This window comes from Triturus cristatus, chromosome 10, assembly GCF_964204655.1.
Source record: "Triturus cristatus chromosome 10, aTriCri1.1, whole genome shotgun sequence".
NCBI lineage: Eukaryota > Metazoa > Chordata > Amphibia > Caudata > Salamandridae > Triturus > Triturus cristatus.
In genome coordinates, this window is record NC_140593.1 from 220342792 (window position 1) to 220364458 (window position 21667).

The 21667-nt window shown below is 45.3% G+C and overlaps 1 protein-coding gene across 1 annotated transcript; it reads right to left on the reverse strand.

The window, feature by feature from the left end:
* Positions 1–619: 619 nt before the first annotated feature.
* On the reverse strand, positions 620–9723 carry LOC146789233 (uncharacterized). Its single transcript, XM_085630838.1, has 2 exons — positions 8888–9723; positions 620–3187 (listed from the first exon to the last, which is right to left on the reverse strand). Exon 2 carries the CDS (start codon positions 2776–2778, stop codon positions 1129–1131), a length of 1650 nt encoding a protein of 549 aa, XP_085486964.1. The 5' UTR covers positions 2779–3187; positions 8888–9723; the 3' UTR covers positions 620–1128.
* Positions 9724–21667: the final 11944 nt, after the last annotated feature.

The window sequence follows — 21667 nt, forward strand, 5'->3', positions numbered from 1 at the left end:
CAAGCGGTAGACATGCTTAGGTCTTTGGGGCAGGGGGCTTTGCTGGCAAAGGCTGACATTGAGCCGGCATTTAGATTGCTGCCGGTGCACCCCGTAGATTTTCACTTACTGGGTTTCCAGTTCCTGGGGAAGTATTATGTCAACAAATGCATGCCAATGGGTTGCTCAGTGTCCTGCGCCAATTTTGAGAAATTTAGCTAGTTTTTGTAATGGGCATTCAGATGGGAGTCAGGGCATCGCTGGGTGCTGCACTACCTGGACGATTTTCTGTTTCTGGGGGCGCCACATTCTGGGGAGTGCAGGTCAGCATTGTCAAAATTCTGTACATTGATGCAGGAGTTCGGTGTGCCTTTGGCGCCTGGCAAAACAGTGGGCCCAAGCACAACAATCGAATTCTTGGGAATTGAATTAGATTCTGTCCAAGGAGTCTCGAGGTTGCCCGCTGAAAAAGTCAAGGATTTCGGGTCGGCTCTGCAGCACTGCCTCAGGAAAGAGAAGGTTACATTGCACCAGCTACTGTAGAAAATAGGCCTCAGCTAGGCCTACCAGTGCAAGGGGTTCGCCCTTCTCTGCACAGAGTCCTCAGACTATTGGAAAGAAGTTGGCACAGAAACTGAAATAGAAAATGCAGAGTTTAATAGACCTCATGAGGTGGAACTACATTCAGACAGCACCCTTCGGTATTGAATGAAGTAGCACACTGAACAGCAGGGCCATGGTCCTTTTATACCCACTCAGGGGCTAAAAGAGGACGGTACAAATATACTTGAGAGGAGTTATGCACAGATATGGTCATACAGAAACTGCACAGTCGACAAGTGGGAGGAGTTGACAGTTTGCTAACACTGGTAAACATATCCTGACAGTTACATGATACTAGCAGCTGCAAACTCAACTGGGCATGTGCGGAAGTAGGAGATACTAAATATAGTTTGTTGCTAGGCGGATTACAAGAGCAGTTAACACTAAGGGAGGACAAAGCACATGGTGAGCACATGGCAAACAAAATGGCTGCCAGGAATACAAAATGGATTCTACAACATGGACAAGATAGCCTCTAAATACCAGATGGATTCCGCTAATGCTAATCCAATCGCTGCCAATTTACAACAGACGACCCTTTTAGCATTAGCTGAAGACATCTGTTCCTCTAGGGTAGTCTAAATATGCATCTCTTACATCTATTAACATTATTTCGGCCACTTCTTTATTCAACATTTGCTGGGCCTTGATCTCTTCAATATTCCTTTTAACAGGTATACAAGCAGAAATGCAAATGGAGCAAAGCATTGGACCACATTGGATGCATACACAGCATGTAAATAAAACAGTAATAATTATACACAAGATAGTTAATAGCTTCCAGCCCCAAGCAGAAACGAGAGTCCAGAACCATCCAGCTAGAGTCCAAGTACCAGTCTCTGGATGAATTTCTGCAGCAATCTTATGCAGTTTTGATATTGCGTCATATACTGAAGGTGAGTGATCCGGTATGAATACACAACAGCTGCTACCGATGATGCGACATGCACCACCTCGATCAGCCAGAACAACATCTAGAACCATTCGATTCTGGAGAGCTACAATCCTTGCAATTTGCAGCTCCTCTGTAATATTTCCAAGCGCCAAGGCTGTCTGATTGGTAACAGCTTCCACAACTCTAGTCAATCGTCTAATTTTCCTACTGTTTAATGCAGCTCCCACAAAGAAGAACAAACCCAGATTAAAATCAACATACTGTTGTAGAGTGGTATCTGTTTGGTCTACTTCGTCAACACTTATTGTCCTCTTATATCTGTTCTTAGAGATATCAGTAAATAACTTAAAGTCTCGGTGGTAGGATGCAGGTGCCAGAAACACAGGGGGCAATAGAAAAGATATATAGCATACGCCTGACCATCCAACAGGTAGGTGATAATATCCGTGGCTACCACAGATAAAGTAAGTATTGGGTGAGGCTATGAAAGTGCTATTATTTGTACCCTCAATAGGCAGAATCACAGTACATTCACTTTTCCCCACTGGAATTCTTCCAACACTGCTTACACATAAATCTGCTTTAGCTCTAGTAACAGAAATCACAAATTGTTTATTACTAGGAAATGTTCTCATATTTGTGAAAATATATGGCGTTGAAATATTGTCCGGTTGATACTCTTCCCATTCCCATTTAGTCCCGTTGGCTTGAGGATAGCCATCTTTGTCTTGGTAGCATACTTTATTGAGGCGAAAAAGAAGCCCGCCTACTGTACGTTTCCTGGATGCAAACAAAAGCGCATACCAAGCTTGACAAGAACCATTATGAGAAAAGGGAAGAGGAATAAAAGGTGTTCCTCCTTTCTTCTGATGTGCAGGTATCATCCCACACACCCAACAGTTGGTAGTATTTGTGGCATTGTGAGTATGATGCAACATCTGAATGAAGGTATTATTCAAGTAGGATTGTCGATGCTTCCGTTCATGATAGGGAAGCGTGAAGTAGTGGTGTTCAACTGGTACCGGAGTAGTGGCAATCAAAAGTTCTCGGGCAGGAGCCACCTTCTCAACGAACCAGGTTATTAGTGCTACAGCCACCATAGCAACAACAAACCCCATAGTACAAATGATCTTCCTCTTAGAAACAGTGGATCTCATTGTGGACATGATCAGCTTATTTGTCAAAACAACCGTTGGAGCTCTTATCCCTGGGCAGCCGTTGATTTCTTCACCGAGGGTCAAGACGGGTGTCGCTACACTACACAGAACTGATCCCCCCCCCTTGCCACATCGGCATTCCATTTCACTAACCCAGGGAGGTTGCTCAACCAGTCTTTTTCGACGATGCAGGCTCTTTCCGTGGTCTCAGTTGGTATCGGGATACTCCAGGAATCGTGTGGTCCGGGAAGACTTCCTCAGGTTCGTCTGGTGATATGGCCTGGCCTTTCTCTGTATCCAAGATGTCCCGATGGTCGATCAAAGCAACAGGATCCACCAAGGTAGACGGCACTTTCTTGCAGTGGGTGGAGTGCACCCAATTCCTCCTATTCGTCACTCGAACCGCAGTTCTCGTCGATAGGAGCACCTGCTCCGGGCCGCGCCACCTCGGTTCCAAGCTGCTCGACCTCTGGAACGATTTGATCATCACCTGATCTCCAGGCCGGAGTCCATGGCCTTCACCTGCAGACCTGTCCGGAAGAGCTTCTCGAACCTGTTGATGAATAGAGACCAAACTGTCAGTCAATTGTGCTAAATAGTCACTCATCAATACACACGGTACGTCGTGTAGGGGACGTGGCTTAGGAATTCCCCAAATGTTCATAGGCCTGCCAAACACCACCTCATAGGGAGTAAGGCCAGACCGCGAATGTGGCACTGATCTAATGGACAACAGTGCCAAAGGTAACGCGTCTGGCCATTTCAGGGATGTGGAGGCTAGTATTTTCGCCAATTTTAATTTAAGTGTGGCGTTATACCTCTCCACTAACCCTGCTGATTGTGGATGAAAGGCGGCGTGGAACTTTTGTTTTATTCCTAACCCCTTCAAGACATATTCGACAACTTGCCCAATGAAATGGGGACCGTTATCACTCCATAAAAATTTACAAACACCAAATCTAGGAAAAAATTCCTTCAAAAGCACCTTTGCAGTGGTGAGAGCTGTATTGTCCTTCGTAGGGTATGCCTCAATCCACTTACTGAAGGCGCATACCACTACTAGGACATACTTTAAGTTATTACAGCGCTCGAGCTGGATGTAATCCATTTGCAAGACTTCAAAAGGGGCAGTTGGCGTAGCAAACCCTCCTGTTGGAGTTTGTGTCCCTTTCCCAGGGTTATGCTGAAGACAAATCAGACAGGACTGTACCATCTTTTTAGCTGTGCCGGCAATTTCTGGATGCTCCCAAACTTGCGTAAGCAATTTCGTTATCGAGGAGGCTCCAACATGTGCCGGCCCATGTGCCATATGAATCATAGGTTGTAAATAAGCTGTCGGCAATCTCCACTTACTCATCTCTTTATTCCTCCAACAGCCCTCATCATCCAATGTTCCTTCCTTGGACCATTGCTCAATTTCTTCTGCAGAAGCAGATCTCTGCATATCTAGCACTTCCTGCCTGGTATCATGCCAGCGTTCAGCTTGTGACTTTACTACATACATGGACGTGGTGCTTCGCTGCATGGCAGTTTCACGGGCTGTTTGGTCTGCAAAAGCATTGCCTCGCCCTATCTTATCAACTATTTTCTTATGTGCGCTACATTTAACAATCGCTATTCTCTTCGGGTATGTTAAAGCAGTCAAGAGATTATGCACTAATTCTCCATGCATTATCTGCACCCCATGGGATGTAAGAAAACCCCTCTCCTTCCAGAGTAGCCCAAAATCATGAGCCACTCGAAGGCATAGCGACTGTCTGTATAAATGTTCACAGATAAGTCAGTACTGAGTTCACACGCTCGTGTCAATGCTATTAGCTCAGCTGCCTGAGCTGACTTCTGTGGGATACGAGCTGTCTCAACTACCATCTGAAGTGTTGTAATTGCATATGCAGCTGACGTTGTACCATCTGGTAACTTCAAACAGGACCCATCAACCCATAGCTCCCCATCGACACTTAAAAGGGGCATGTCTTGTAAATCAACACGACCCTTTGTCTGTTCCTCAGTAAGGAATATACAATCATGAGACTCCTGTGACTGAGCCTGAGTCACCGGGTATGGCAACAAAGTGGCTGGGTTTAATGTCGCACATCTCTTTAGTGTAATGTGAGGGGCCAACAATGTCAATTCATATCCTGTCAGACGAGCGCTAGTTAAATGTTGCGTCTTCGTCTGATTTAAAAGGGCATCAACCGCATGGGGTACTAGCACCAACAGCTTATGTGACAAAACTATCCCTTCACTCTGACGTATTGACACAGCTGTTGCTGCAACTGAACGGAAACACCCAGGTAACGCACGAGCAACAGGATCAAGAACTGCTGAAAAATATGCACAGGGACGCTGTTTGTCGCCGTGTGTCTGCACTAAAACTGACAATGCGCATCCATCTTTCTCGTGTACATATAATGAAAAAGACTTCGTATAATCTGGAGTTCCTAACACTGGTGCTGAACAAAGAGCTTGTTGTAACTGTCGGAAAGCAGTCTCACACTCATCTGTCCATGGAAGGGGCATTGGGGTGTCTTTGGTTAAAAGTGCCAACAAGGGTTTAACAATATGTGAAAATCCTAATATCCATTGCCTACAAAAAGAAGTAAGGCCAATGAATGCACGGACATCTTTCTGAGTACGGGGCACTGGTGTGTCTAAAATGGCTTGAATGCGATCTGGTGTAAGTGCACGTCCCTCCTTAGACAGAAGGTGACCTAAGTAGGTTACCTTCGGTCTACAATATTGCAATTTCTTTCGTGATACTTTGTGATGATGGGAAGCAAGAAAGGACAGCAAGGACAAAGTACATTTTTCACACTGTTCAGGGGTGTCAGCTGCCAACAAGATGTCATCGACATATTGTATGAGAGCCACTCCTTCAGACAAAACAAAAGAATCAAGTTGTCTTTTCAATGCTTGACTGTAAATACTAGGACTCTCAGTATAGCCTTGAGGAACTCTACAGAATCTATACGATCGATTATTCAAAGTGAAACCGAACAAATATCGGCTATCAGGATGAATAGGGATCGAAAAGAAAGCATTCTTCAAATCTATCACAGAAAATGTAGTCGCAGTTGGGGGGACCAAAGTAAGAAGTGTTGTTATATCAGAAACCACGGGGTATTGTGGTACTACAATCTTGTTAACTTCTCGCAAATCAATAATGAATCTGTAGACCTTAGTGTCAGTATCTTTTTTCAGAATAGGAAGAATCGGACTGTTACAAATATTGTAGGGAACTTCCTCAACAACCCCCACTGCAATAAGATCACGGACAATACATGTGAGTGCTTCTGCACCTTCCTGTGAAATTTTGTATTGAGGCAAACGTGGCAACACAGCGCCCTCCTTGACACTAATATGTACTGGTGGAATAACCATTTGCCCTACATCAGTATCTGAAGTAGCCCACAAAGTACTAGGGAGTGAAGCTAATGCAATATCCTCTTTAACAAGACAAGCTCTCTCCGCCACAGGATGGTTGTCATTCAAGATAACACGGACACCTTCTGGAGAACAGCGTATCGTAGCCCTGAAATACTTAAGCATATCAAGACCCACAATATTGTCCGGTGTATTCGGGGAAAGCAAAAATGGACATGGAGCAGTAAATTTATCCACATGCAATGCAAGTGGTTGCGACAATGGGCTAAGGGAAGGGGTTCCATCGAAACCTATCGATGTAATGGTTAAGCCAGACAGGGGAGCCCTTGGGACCAATTGTTTAGACAAGGCACTACGAGTAGCTCCTGTATCAACCAGAAACTGATCAGTGGAGCCCAAGACATTCGCTGTAACATAGGGACCCCTCTGATCTACTGGAACTTCAACTGATTCCTTACCCCATCTTAGGCAATCCTATGCATGAGCAGAATCTTGAGAATCAGATGGCACATAATCAGACATTTGATATTGGTTCCTTCTATCAAAAGTGTTAAACCCATCCTGCGCACGTATATTAGTATCAAACCTAGCACGATCACCTGAGTTTCCTCTAGGCCCTGAATATCCTGGTCGAGTTCTCATTTGTCCCCGACCACGTGTATACTGCGGAGCACGTAGTGCTGGGCAATCCGAAGCCCAGTGGCCAAATTTCTTACAGTATGCACACTGGTCAGCAGACAAATTCGAACGAGTATAAGAAGTGAAAGATGAACCATAAGACCCACGTCCACCCCTATCGCTACCTCTGAAAGACGGACCATAAGCCTGAGCCAACATAATCTTTGTTTTCAATTCTTTAGTCCTTTTGTCCTCATTACCCTTTGCCTCTAATTCCTGGCGCTCATAATACTGAGCCATAGTCAAAAGGGAGACCGGGGAAGACGTGGTCCAGGAACTCTCACTGGCCTTTAGGCGACTAGCTATTCCTGGCAACAGGTTTGCGACATATTTATCGACAAACAGATGTCTGCCTGTGTCATCTGTCAAAGACTGGCCACTAAAATCATTGAATGCTTCTTCAAAGCGTGTAAAGAAATCAGAGACCGATTCATCTGCCTTTTGCTTACAGGACGCTAAAACAGTCCAATCTATCTTTTTAGGGGGAATAATCGTTTTCAACTTAACTAGTATAGCTGCAGGGAGATCTAAAATTAATTGACATGGCTTCTGTGCGGGTTCCCTTTCGGCATCCATTCGTTCTAAGTCTTTCCATAATGCCCCAAAAGCTGCCTGATCATCAATTTTACGAACAGTTCTCCACATATCAGGTGGTAATATTAATCCAAAAAATAAATCAATATCAGGCAAAGTCATAGTGCAAGAACTAATAGCACCTTCAACTTCCTCATAAAAAGCGGCTGGATTTTTCCGCGGATCACGCAATGCAGTTTTAAGTGCCATAACATCCGTCCTATTCCAAGGAGTGTAAACCCAATTATAAATAAAATAACCCTTTGCATCAAGAGAGGCCTTATCATCGCTTGTACCCTGTCCTTTAGGAGGAACATACAAGGGCGCGGCCTCCCGCATAGGTTTCGCATGGACTATCATAATCTTATCTGTTCCGGAGGTAGAAGCTTGTGCCATGCCGGTCTGAGAGGTCTGCACAGCCCCGTCTGCAGTCTTTTTCTCCTCTCGCAAGCGGACTGCATCAACACGAAGTTTAACCAAACGCCTGATTGTATCAGCCACCTGGGAGAAAACAAAAAGACCATCACGCATTTGCTTATAATCATCTGTTATATCCTTAGGCTCTAACTCCTCAGAATATTTCCTAAACAACTCAAGGACCTCACCGGCAAACACCTCAGTAAAATACAGATGCTCCCTTTCATACCACCCTCTCATACTATCAAGAATTTCAGGGGCGGTGGCAGTTCCATGAGCTGCTTTACGAGCAGCAGATCGGAGCTGAGACGAGCGTGCAGCAGTTAACATAGAACGAGTTTCTCGCGTCTTATCTTCCTCCAAACTAGATTCCTCATCTAACTCATGGGGGGCAGAAGGAACAGTATACGGAGGTGGAGGACGATCTAATAATAAGGAATCATCTTGTGGTTTATTAAGTATAGGATAAAGGGGCCTCCGAACAGGGTATTGGCCAGTTACCTGTAAAGCGTGCTCCCTATCTTCTCTCTCCTTCAACTCTTTCATTTCTTTGTTCTTTAACTCTAATGCTTTCACATAAACGGTTTTCCGCTGTTCTTTCCCAATCAAGGCTTGCTCACGTTTCATTCGTTCACGCACTTCTTTCTCCCACATTCATACACAATCAAACATATCGTGCCTAGTCTTTCGTTTAAACATACATTGCTCCACATACTCAATCTTTCGTAAATCAAATGACCCATACATAGGCCAACGCAACTCAGGATCCTTACGCGTATATTTATTCCATAATGTGCTGTACATTATAGAAGAAAGACCATACTTAATGTACATATCCCTATTAGGCGTCCCCTCCGGGGGGGCCGGTTGTGCTTCATTAAGTCTCAAGGTACCATTCCAAAAGCAACACATCCTTTGAAGTGTGCTAGAGACAGGTATGCCAAAAATAGTGCAGAATATGCAATATTATAATCAAAGTAGCACTTAAGGTACCTTTAGTACGATGTGCCGTTCAAATCAATTCAGTTAGAGAAAATTCTCCTCATTACCTGCCTATGTGAATTGCAAGTCACATATGTCAAAACAAACCAAGTTGGCCAACACAAATATACCATACTCAAAGCCACAGTAAGCGTTACTAAACTACCTTACCAATCACAGGCATCAAAACCAACAGCAAGCGCCGCAGAAGGACACTTACCAATCACTTGGTGTCCAGATTCATCCTGCCAAGTTCTAAAATCGACCAAATGGTCACTGCACGGCGAATCAATAGAAGAGATCTCAGTCGAGGACCGGCGCCACCTGGATGGTCAGATCAGAAAGAAAGGAAAAACGCCGTGGTTGCCAAGACTCAGGTCTCATTGGGCAGCGATCGCGTCCACAGCGAAATTCCAATCCTTCGTCGCGACCAATCCTTTGGGCATCCGAGTCACCGATGAGCCCCAAGTTGGGCCGCCAATTGTAGAAAATAGGCCTCAGCTAGGCCTACCAGTGCAAGGGGTTCGCCCTTCTCTGCACAGAGTCCTCAGACTATTGGAAAGAAGTTGGCACAGAAACTGAAATAGAAAATGCAGAGTTTAATAGACCTCATGAGGTGGAACTACATTCAGACAGCACCCTTCGGTATTGAATGAAGTAGCACACTGAACAGCAGGGCCATGGTCCTTTTATACCCACTCAGGGGCTAAAAGAGGACGGTACAAATATACTTGAGAGGAGTTATGCACAGATATGGTCATACAGAAACTGCACAGTCGACAAGTGGGAGGAGTTGACAGTTTGCTAACACTGGTAAACATATCCTGACAGTTACATGATACTAGCAGCTGCAAACTCAACTGGGCATGTGCGGAAGTAGGAGATACTAAATATAGTTTGTTGCTAGGCGGATTACAAGAGCAGTTAACACTAAGGGAGGACAAAGCACATGGTGAGCACATGGCAAACAAAATGGCTGCCAGGAATACAAAATGGATTCTACAACATGGACAAGATAGCCTCTAAATACCAGATGGATTCCGCTAATGCTAATCCAATCGCTGCCAATTTACAACACTACAGCAGGTGGTGGGGCAATTGAATTTTGCACTACGCATAATCCCAATGGCGCGCCCTTTCTCTCGCTCTATAGCGCATGCCATGTCAGGCCTCAGGGAAAAGCATCACCACACCAGGCTGTCCGGCGAAGTGAGGCAGGACATGTTGATTTGGAAGACATTTTTGCGCGATTTTAATGGGAAAGTGGTGTGGCCCAGCCCACCTAACTCCAGCCCGGAGTTGGGCCTCATGACTGACGCTGCAGGAAGCGAGGGTTTCGGGGCCATCCTGGGGCGCAAATGGGTTTCTCAGCGTTGGCCAGACTGGTGGAGGGAATCTGGAATCACCACTAACATAAGTTTCTTAGAGCTTTTTTCCAATTCTAGTGGCACTGATTGTGTGGGCAGAGGTTTTAAAGAATCAGTCTGTGATATTCTGGTCCGACAACATGGTAGTAGTAGACTGCGTGAATAGCCAAACAGCCAAGTGTAGCATGATACTGCGGTTGTTGAAGGAGATTGTGTTGCAGTGCATGAAATTGAATGTCCTTTTTAAAGCTAAACATGTGCCAGGTATTCTGAACCACGCGGCTGACGCACTGTCTCGTTTTAAAATGCAGGCTTTCAGGTCGCATATTCCAGAGGCAGCAGTGCACCCATCACCTTTCCCAGAACATCTCTGGCAGCTTGGTGCCCCCGAGTATCGAACTTCGTGGCAGCGAACCTAGCATCCAGAACCAGGAGTGCCTACGAAGGGGCATTTGGGTCTTTTTGCTTGTTCTTGGGGGAACAGTGGGAGCAAAAATGGCAGGACCATGAATCAGTAGTTGAATACCTGGTGTACATGAAGGAGCAGGGGCGCACGGTTGCAGGGGCGAGAAGGCATATCTCAGCCATATCATTTTTTGCAAAAATGAAAGGAAAGGGGGACCCCACAAAGAATTTCATAGTACGCCAGGCGCTGAAAGGGTAGCAACGCATGCAGGGAGGGCAGGCGGATGTCAGACGACCCATAGGTTTCGAAACACTAGAGAAGTTATTGGGGTCTCTGCAACGGGTTTGCACTTCCTCAAACGAAGTCATTTTGTTTCAAGCTGCATTCTGCATTGCATTTTACGGTGCTTTTAGGGTAGGCGAGCTAGTCACCAGGAATAAGGAAGATTGGCTGGGGGGCCTGCAAATGGGACACGTTAGCATCAAGAAGGATTCAGTGCTGATTTCCATCCGGAAATCAAAAGCCGATCAAGAAGGTAAGGGTGAGAGCATAGTATTACACAGAGCAGGGAACACACAATGCTGCCCGGTTTACAGGCTTGAGGTTTTTATGGCCCAACGGGCACGCACTCAGGGAGGGCCTCTCCTGATACATGTGGAAGGGACACCACTCACGGTATTTCAGTTCAGGAAAGTCATGCTCCTAGCGTTGAAGAGTGCCGGGCTCGACCCTCCCTATTTCGGGACTCATTCGTTTAGGATAAGAGCAGCCACCGAGGCAGCAGCAAGAGGGCTGGGGATGAGCGTCTCAAAAGGATCGGTAGGTGGTCCTCTAATTGTTTCAAGAGATATGTGCGGGTGCACATGCTCTAATACGGTGCGACTGTCCAACTGTTAGGTGCACAAGGGGGTTTTCCCCCTTTTTCTCCCTGTTACTCAGGGAAAGGGGTGTCTCAGTGTCGCTAGCTGACAGGCGCTAGACGCCGATTCGTGGAATTTTGTGTTTTTTATGCCAGTATGGCAAGGCTCTTACCCCCCCTCTTTTTGTTTCATCGTCAGTTGCAGTTTCTTCATCCTGTGACTCAGGAGAGGAGTCTGGACTCTTTCGCACTCACAGAATGCAAGAGCAAGCAGTAGTACGGCGGGTGCCAAGTTACGGACAAACAGCAAACATGGTGGCGAAAGTTCACTCTTCACACCAGGAGGATCAACACGTGTGGATGATAGGGCCTCATATGTTCGACGTTTGAAGAATTTCTTTTCAGGAGCTACCAAGACTAGGGCCACTCAGCTAGGGATAAACTTATCCTTTTTCGGTCAGGGTGGTTTGCGCGTAGGTCAATTCAGGGAGTTGGTGATCCGAGTTTTGAAAGCAAGTACGGGACCACCGGCAATCTGGATCCTGCACTTGGGGGGGGTAACGACTTGGCCCGTTTAGGCAGGAGAGTGCTGGTCGAGGATCTCCAAACAGAAGTTGGGTGGCTAGCAAGGCAGTGTCCCCAGTCGATAATAGCATAGTCACACATGATTCCCAGGTCGCACTGGAGGGGGGGGGAGTCAGTGAGAGCGTTGAATTACGCGGTAAAGCGGATCAACAACAAATTTGATAAACTATTTAGGCCCCCTAGACTAGGGTCCATAGAACACAGATACATCAAGGGGGAACAATTTTTTCTTCAGGACGGGGTGCACCTCTCACATAAAGGGAATCAGGCTTTCATAGAGGACATCCTAGCTTGGGTGTAGAGCGTAAGGCGCAGTGCATGACCTTCCTAGGGGGTGAGGGGGAGACCAGGTAGTCGGGCAACTACGCTGGCCTGTGGCGGTAAGGTCATGATTGGTAAGCATATTCTTCGGTCCTCAACGGTCAGCACCATATAACTCTAGGGGATAGTGACAGAAGGTAGGTAGGCTGTCAGGGCGCGGGGGCCAGAGGAGTCATCCTTCCCAGTGGGCCTGGGGCCAACCCCGCATGCGCATGCGCATTAAGGCGCCACTATGCAGAAGTCTGCAGCCCCCACGTAATGGAGTGTAAGGCACAGGGCGTGGGGGGGCCTGGGGGAAAGTATCCATCCGATAAGCTGTAACCCCCTGCACAACCTTATTAATACACGGGGACCAAGGGAACTGACAGTCATTGACTTTACCGTAGGCTCTAGATGGGACACACAGAAAGTAAATAACATGTATTGATAGTATTGATAGATTTACGGCAGGAGTGTCTTGTGTATTAGACTGTGTTAAGGTTAGCCGTGGAATATCTGACTATCAAAATGTATCTGTACTTTCTGCGTAAAGTTTCTGTATATAATGTTTTTAATTTGTTTTGTTAAATGTTAATAAATACGGCCGGGGGGGTTACTCCCCCCTAATCCAAAAAGTAAAACTATCTGTGTGGTCTCACAAGTGTTACACTGAAGGGGAGGGAAATGTCATCCATAACCACAGGGTCAGTAGTTAAAGTAGGGGACATGGGTAAGTACCAGACCATATGGAGAAGGCTCGGGCTGACTAGGACGTGCCGCCATTATAGCGGTCGCACCAGTCACCGGCCACCCAGAAGGGGGGGGGGAGGCTGCGTCAGCAAGTGACGCAGCATTCCTCCCCCGCCACAACCAATAGAGTGATAGGTTGTTTGTGCGCCGGAAAGAACTCCAGTGCTTCCGGCGCAGAAACGTCCCGCTTGCGTCTAGGCTGACCGGTCTCAGCCGGTCGGTCTGGGCGCCCTCTTTAAAAAGAGGTGGTGGGGAGCAGAACAGTCTCTTGTTCTTGCTCCCCACAGATAGGGTCCCCGGGCCGGCTGCGGGCCCGTAACCTTTCTTTCTTTTGCCTACCCACCATCCCCTAAGGCAGGTATTGTTTGAAGGTTTGGTTTTCCGGTTTGGGTATTGTGTCTGATTATTTTGCCCCATCTTTTCCAAAGTATTGGCAGGGAACAAAAGCAATGGTATCAGCGTTTCAGTATTAATGTATAAATAAAGCACAACTTCGAATTTCTCTTTCAATTAGATATTGTCGTATTTAGAGTGTCTCTGGTCAGGCGGTAAGGTCATGATTGGTAAGCATAGTCTTCGGTCCTCAACGGTCAGCACCATATAACTCCAGGGGGTAGTGTCAGCCGGTAGGTAGGCTGTCGGGGTGCGGGGGCCAGGGGAGTCATCCTTCCCAGTGGGCCTGGGGCCACCCAAGCGCATGCGCATTAAGGCGCCACTATGCAGAAGTCTGCAGCCCCCACGTAATGGAGTGTAAGGCACAGGGCGTAGGGGGGGCCCGGGGGAAAGTATCCATCCGATAAGTTGTAACCCCCGCGCAACCTTATTAGTACACGGGGACCGGGGGAGCTGCCAGTCATTGACTTTGCCGTAGGCTCTAGATGGGACACGCAGAAAGTAAATAACATGTATTGATAGATTTACTGCAGGAGTGTCTTGTGTATTAGACTGTGTTAAGGTTCGCCGTGAAATATGTGACTATCAAAATGTATCTGTACTTTCTGCGTAAAGTTTCTGTATATAATGTTTTTAATTTGTTTTGTTAAATGTTAATAAATACGGCCGGGGGGGCGTTACTCCCCCCTAATCCAAGAAGTAAAACTATCTGTGTGGTCTCACAAGTGTTACACTGAAGGGGAGGGAAATGTCATCCATAACCACAGGGTCAGTAGTTAAAGTAGGGGACATGGGTAAGTACCAGACCATATGAGCCAAAGGCGTTAGCTAAGATGCTCATGGCAAGTTTGGAGAAAATCGGGTGGGAAATCCTGCACTCTGTAATTACTGATACCTCTGAGAGGGTAAACTACCGGGTGTGGAAGTACCTCAAGATTACAAGTGGAGGCCGTCTCATAATGAAGGATGAGTGCATAAATCGGTATTTGCACACTGATTTCAAGACGTTGAACCCTCATTGTGGACACTGTTCCAGATGCATTCACTAGGTATTTTTCTGGAAACGAGGGATGGCGACCAAAGATGTGGAAATTTTCACGCGACTTGTAATTCCGTATTGACTGGAAACTAGGGATATCATACCGGCCAATTCAGCAAACGTGTGGTGGTGCCAAATAGTGGGTTGCAGCACGCACTGCTGAGTGAGCTGGAAGCATAGCATTCCAAGGCATGCACTGCCCCTGGCATTTTCCTCCACTTCTGCTGCAGGCAGCAGCAAATAATCAGGTATTGGCCACATATGTTAAAAAAAGAAATCTGACAAAAGAACAGGAAAAATGTGTCTTTTGAGAGTCACTTCAGTACTTGCAACATTAAAAACATTTTAAATAGCAAGCTATGGCAGTGGTGTCTTGTATTCTTAATCACTCGAGGTGTTCCCTTTCCAGGAAGGTATAGATAATATAAGCTGGTCGGATCTTTAAATGGTGGAGGAGGGGTGTGCCCACTCGCATGATAACATGGCAACAGAACAGCAAATAAAGCTGAAATGCACCCACGGAGCGAGTCTGAGCAGTAAGAAATAACGTGCAGTTTTCATCCTACTTTAATCACTGTGCACCAAAAAAAGGTTTCCTTAATGATTCCCAGCTGCATTCCTTTTATGTCATAGTCTTGGCAGAGCACGCAGGCAAACCTTGGATTGGTTTAGCATTCTTAAAAAAAGCGTTCTCCCTCAACCGTCGCCTAACGGAAAACAGATTTCATTCTGGTTTAAAAGTATGTGATGAACTGGAGAAATAAAATGTCGGCGGAAGAGTTTCTTCTGTTTCCACTAGTAGCCTCGCTTCCATGTCTATTGGAAGGGTTTGTACCCACCCACCTAGCAAACGCATGAGTCAGACAGACAACACAAGCAGATATCAGGAACATGCAGGGAATGCGTTTTGCTTTTTTATTTATATTTAATGATACTCAAAGTTCTCTGAAATGTTGAAAGACATCAAGTGAAAATATCCCTTTTATTTTCGAACAAGAAACAAATCAGATAGTTCATGCCACCGTGCACTGAAATCTGCTTGCTTTTTATAAGAGAGATGAGTCAGTGGACTTCTTAACAAAAACACAAAAAGTCACTGATTCTATTCTCAGAAAGACTCGCTGGGGCAGTGCTTAATTTGTAAAATATGAAGTGCAGGTGCTCAAATGTTTGTCAGAGGCCACGCCTTCTTTTCTCCAGCTCCACCCACTTCCTCCACTGGCTCCACCCACTTACTCTATTAGCTCCACCAACATCCTCAACTGGCACTGCTAAAAGTCAGATGTAATACGCGATCTGAATTTCAGCTAGGGAGCCTTCGTCATATTTAACGGTGGGCGAGGTGCTCCGCTCCGCCCGCGGAGTGTGCGTAGTGCTGCCTACTTCGCGCTTCGCAAAGTAGGCGTAGCAGGCAGAATATGCACACGCCATGGCGGAGCAGAGTTGCCCGCCACCCGCCTCCCGCCCGCCCTCATTTTAAAATTACTTACAACCTTAAAAGTAAAGAAAATTACTTACCTGAGCTGCGGCATCCCGGGGCTCCATCTTCCTGCTTCCTCGCTAACTTCTTCCTCACAAATGCGCATGCGCGGGCGCCCGCACATTTCGAGAAAGTGGAGGAAGTGGGTGGAGCTGGAGAAAAGAAGGCGTTGCCTCCGACAAACATTTGAGCACCTGCACTTCATATTTTACAAATTAAGCACTGTTTCAATGATGATGAATGCGGGTGTGCTGGGGCGTGGCAATGTGAATAAAATCTGCGCACGTTGCCGCACAGCCACTATCCCTGAACAACCAAATCCAGCCCAATGCCCCAATCTCAATGTCCCGCCCACCGGCAATTAAGGGCCGAGGCTGCCAATGCCATGATTGTCATCATATTTGAATCTTCTGTTCTTGGCCGAATCAATGGCTCAAGCTCTTTCAGCAGCAGCAACACACTCTTCTTCACGGGGACTCAGGAGCAGAGCCGGACTCGGGAGCGATCAAAACACTCTGCGCCGAGACAGTGAGTTATATAATATTTATATATGTGAGTTATACTTATATATTATACATATATGTGAATAATACTGGGTGCAGCAGGAGCGGAGACCCGGCCCTGATAAATAAGCGCCGGTGCTAAGCATCGGAAAGCACCGGCACAAATTAAGCACTGCTCTGGGGGGAAGCTTTGGTGGAAAATGCGTTGATTGCCTGTAAAGGATTGTACAATGCATGACACTTTATACAAAAACCTGAAACTATACCACCACCTTGAGAATATATATTCATAGCCCACAAAATTTCTCCCCTAACATATTGGAGAGTGTTTCCCAGCATGCTAGTTACACTGTGCTCAGTTCTTTGTCCAGCCACCACCCATCCCAAAGCAGCCTTCCACAATGCTAAGTCCAACAAATATAGTGGTGAAATTGCTACTGTATAGCAAAAGCCACCAATGTTGGTGTAGTTATCATTTCACCTTTGTGGAATGAATACTAGAATGTGTGGTGTCTCCAGGGCTGCCCACCATGTGCCTACCACTGAACCAGGTGCTCATGCTGCTATAGGCATGAGTGGCACATTTCTTTTGAGATTCTGTGTTACAGTTTTCATGTAAATCAGGCGTCTAGCAGGGCACGTACTTCAGTTTGTTTATTTCTTGATGATAAAACGTTTTTGGAACACTAGCAGATAATTCTGTTTGAGGCATAGGTTGTACAATTTGTCATTAACATGATATGTGCAATGGGTTTCCAGTTAGAAAGCTTGTGCAGCCTTCGTCATATTTAACGGTGGGCGAGGTGCTCCGCTCCGCCCGCGGAGTGTGCGTAGTGCTGCCTACTTCGCGCTTCGCAAAGTAGGCGTAGCAGGCAGAATATGCACACGCCACGGCGGAGCAGAGTTGCCCGCCACCCGCCTCCCGCCCGCCCTCATTTTAAAATTACTTACAACCTTAAAAGTAAAGAAAATTACTTACCTGAGCTGCGGCATCCCGGGGCTCCATCTTCCTGCTTCCTCGCTAACTTCTTCCTCACAAATGCGCATGCGCGGGCGCCCGCACATTTCGAGAAAGTGGAGGAAGTGGGTGGAGCTGGAGAAAAGAAGGCGTTGCCTCCGACAAACATTTGAGCACCTGCACTTCATATTTTACAAATTAAGCACTGTTTCAATGATGATGAATGCGGGTGTGCTGGGGCGTGGCAATGTGAATAAAATCTGCGCACGTTGCCGCACAGCCACTATCCCTGAACAACCAAATCCAGCCCAATGCCCCAATCTCAATGTCCCGCCCACCGGCAATTAAGGGCCGAGGCTGCCAATGCCATGATTGTCATCATATTTGAATCTTCTGTTCTTGGCCGAATCAATGGCTCAAGCTCTTTCAGCAGCAGCAACACACTCTTCTTCACGGGGACTCAGGAGCAGAGCCGGACTCGGGAGCGATCAAAACACTCTGCGCCGAGACAGTGAGTTATATAATATTTATATATGTGAGTTATACTTATATATTATACATATATGTGAATAATACTGGGTGCAGCAGGAGCGGAGACCCGGCCCTGATAAATAAGCGCCGGTGCTAAGCATCGGAAAGCACCGGCACAAATTAAGCACTGCTCTGGGGGGAAGCTTTGGTGGAAAATGCGTTGATTGCCTGTAAAGGATTGTACAATGCATGACACTTTATACAAAAACCTGAAACTATACCACCACCTTGAGAATATATATTCATAGCCCACAAAATTTCTCCCCTAACATATTGGAGAGTGTTTCCCAGCATGCTAGTTACACTGTGCTCAGTTCTTTGTCCAGCCACCACCCATCCCAAAGCAGCCTTCCACAATGCTAAGTCCAACAAATATAGTGGTGAAATTGCTACTGTATAGCAAAAGCCACCAATGTTGGTGTAGTTATCATTTCACCTTTGTGGAATGAATACTAGAATGTGTGGTGTCTCCAGGGCTGCCCACCATGTGCCTACCACTGAACCAGGTGCTCATGCTGCTATAGGCATGAGTGGCACATTTCTTTTGAGATTCTGTGTTACAGTTTTCATGTAAATCAGGCGTCTAGCAGGGCACGTACTTCAGTTTGTTTATTTCTTGATGATAAAACGTTTTTGGAACACTAGCAGATAATTCTGTTTGAGGCATAGGTTGTACAATTTGTCATTAACATGATATGTGCAATGGGTTTCCAGTTAGAAAGCTTGTGCAGCACTGCCATGTTATTAGGCGCATACAATTTTTAATTATTAAATACAGATGTATTTTCTGACTCTGTGGTTACTAGTTTGTATGTATATAAGTGGGGTTGATATATAGAGCGCTGCTCGTCATCCGTGTGGGTATCCAGGCACTGAGTAGGTGAGTGTAGGAGTGCGGCAAGGCTTGACCCGAGTACCGGCAGTCTTGATGGTCCTGCAAGAAGACTAACTGAAAAGCCGGGTCTTCGGCTTATTGCGGAGTTCAAGAAGCGAGGCGGCGGCCCTGATGTGTTGGGGAGGTCATTCCAGGATTTGGCGGCTTGGTAGGAGAATGATAGACATCCTGTTCTTCTTCTGTGGATGGGGGTGTGTGTGAGTGATAAGTATGAATATTACGTGAATGCCACTTTGAGAGATCCATGAATTACTGAGGCCCGGTGAGCCTGGTACTAAGAGTTGTTTGTGCCCTTTATGAGTTCTCCTCTACAGCCAGCTTGAACCTGCCTGTTGTTGAATATTTGGAGGGCTTTCGGTCAGCCCTTTGCTTACCATTAGTTGTTTTTCTTGTCAATCTCGTTTCCTTGCATCTTATTAGATGCCACTACGCCCTCTTCTTTAGTTGATCCCTTTGCTCGTTTTGTTTACTATCCTTTGGACTGGATGATTGCATCCTTCTAAGGCTCTATACCAGGAACTGTTTTTATCTTTTTTGTTCAGTACTCCATTGTTGTGTATGTGTTGTATTGCTCTCATTTCCATGTGCAGCTTTCCTCTGACATCACGAATGGCCCTTTGCTCTTCGTGTTGTTCACCTCCTACCTCAAGCTTGTCCACTGCTCTCCCCACCTGGTATTTTTTGTACCCTCTACCAAGCTCCTTTGTTGCTCCCCTGCCGTCCCGCTCCATGTTTCTCCTGCTGCAGGGTTGATTTGCACCCAACACCTACTTTTCTGTTGCTCCCCTGTCCCTCCCTCTTGGTGTAGGTTGCCCCTTTATCATTGATGAGTTTTCTCATATATTTACCACTTCAATATTGATATCCGCCATGCTGTAATAGTAAATTATATTTTTTTAATTGCCTTCATGTCCTGACACATACATGAACATGCATGGTGATGCATGCACATATGTACATCAATACGATGCTGCAGCTTTTTTAAAAAAAATTGCCAGTGCTATTCCTCGTTGGCAAAAAAAAAACGTTTTTTTTCTTTTTGCATTGACGAAAAACACATTAGGAAAACCAAAAGGTCGGGAAACGGCATTGAAACGCGAGATAACAAAATACTAGAAAAAAGGGGGTATTGAAATATAGGAAGAAATTGGCGCTCAGCAAATTTGCGTGTAGAGTGAATGAATGTCCGAATAATTATGGTGCTAAACAGGAAGGGGAAACCCTTAAAACCCCTTAATGTGTGTAGGAAGAAGCCCTACAACAAAACAATTAACAAGTAATCCTTTGCACACATATAGCTAAAAGTCATTGGAGACAAGAGTAAGAACAATGAGAAATTCACAATTAATAGGATGAAAACAAATTTTCTTTAATCCTTAGAGAAGCCTAACCAGCCGACACGTGTTTCGTCGGGGAACCGATGAACCCACGACTCTTCAGGGCTGGGAATGATACAAATGTAAGATTTCAACACAAAAAAGAGTAAAATAATATCCAGAGGGAACAACCCTCAATATTGTTAATACACAATCCAAAGACACCTACGTGGAACGCCTACACCAGATGGTCAATGAGAAAAAAAATATATATATTTTTTGTGAATCGATCACTCCATGCTAGTGAATACATACAAAGTGAATTAAAGAGATTAACAATATAAAAGTGAAAAGGGCATAGACTGTATACACCTCAGTAAAAAGAGAAATACAGTGTGAGAACATACCAGCCTCGTACAATGTCAAAAGCATCATAGATATAGAGGTGCTATTTCCACTCAAAGTAAAGAAAATGAATAAAAGAAGACATTTTAAAGAAGAAAAAGGAAAAGAGTATAGGGAGAAATGTAGGGAGCATGTGAAAAATGAAAGTAAGAAATAAATGTAGTTTTTTAAATACCTGACAGAAATCGCATGAACGTAGTGAATGCTACATAGAAAGTGAAAAAATGTAAAAAAAGAGAAGAATTGTAAGAAAAATTATCCTAAAAACATCTAAGACGGAATAAATTAGAGAATATGAGAGATCATACCACTCTTACCCCGCAGCCGGTGATAATTCCAACCCGGCTGGGTGTACGAATCACAAGTGGAAAAGGATAATTAAGTCAGTCAAGGTTAACGAGTTGAAGGGTAATCTAAAAGGCAAAAAGGAAAAGTAATCAAAAAACCAGGGAATAATAAATATGTCAGGACATTGAAAAACAAATTGTTAAGAAAGAACCACCAATCGTGATCCTAATAAGAGGCCATAACAAAGACTCTCGCCGGCATAAAGCACGAATTCTATATATAAAAAGATGGGGACAAATATGGTCCAAAAAGATTTATGAAAGATAAACATGTCAGTAACTAAAGTGCAAAGTATGAGACCAATGGTGCCCCAATGCTTATTGAGGTTTTTTCTGATGGTATGACTAAGGTCATTAAAGTCTGTAACTATGCGTATACTTTGCTTGATAATAGCTGTTTTATTTTTTCAAGGAAGTAAAGTGTCTACCCGATTCACCCTAGAAATCCTATTTTCTGCTTTTTTAAGAATTTGGGGTGAATAGCCTCTCCTCTGAAATCTCTGTTTCATGTCTCCAATACAGTTAGCAAATTCTAGTTCTTTGCTGCAATTCCTTCTAGCTCTTAGGAATTCACCATAAGGGATAGCTCTAACTTGGTGTATTGGATGATTGCTGTTGGCATGTAGAATAGAATTGCAGGAAGTACTCTTCCGAAACAGACGACTGTTCAGTTTCTCATCTCTAATATACAATTCCACGTCAAGAAACGTAATACTAGTGGTACTATATTCCATAGTGAATTGCATACCCAAGTTGTTGGAATTCAGGTAAGAACAAAAACGGACCAATTCCGTCTCGTTACTGGACCATATTAAAAGGCAATCGTCTATGTAGCGACCCCAGAAGATGATGGAATCAATCCATGG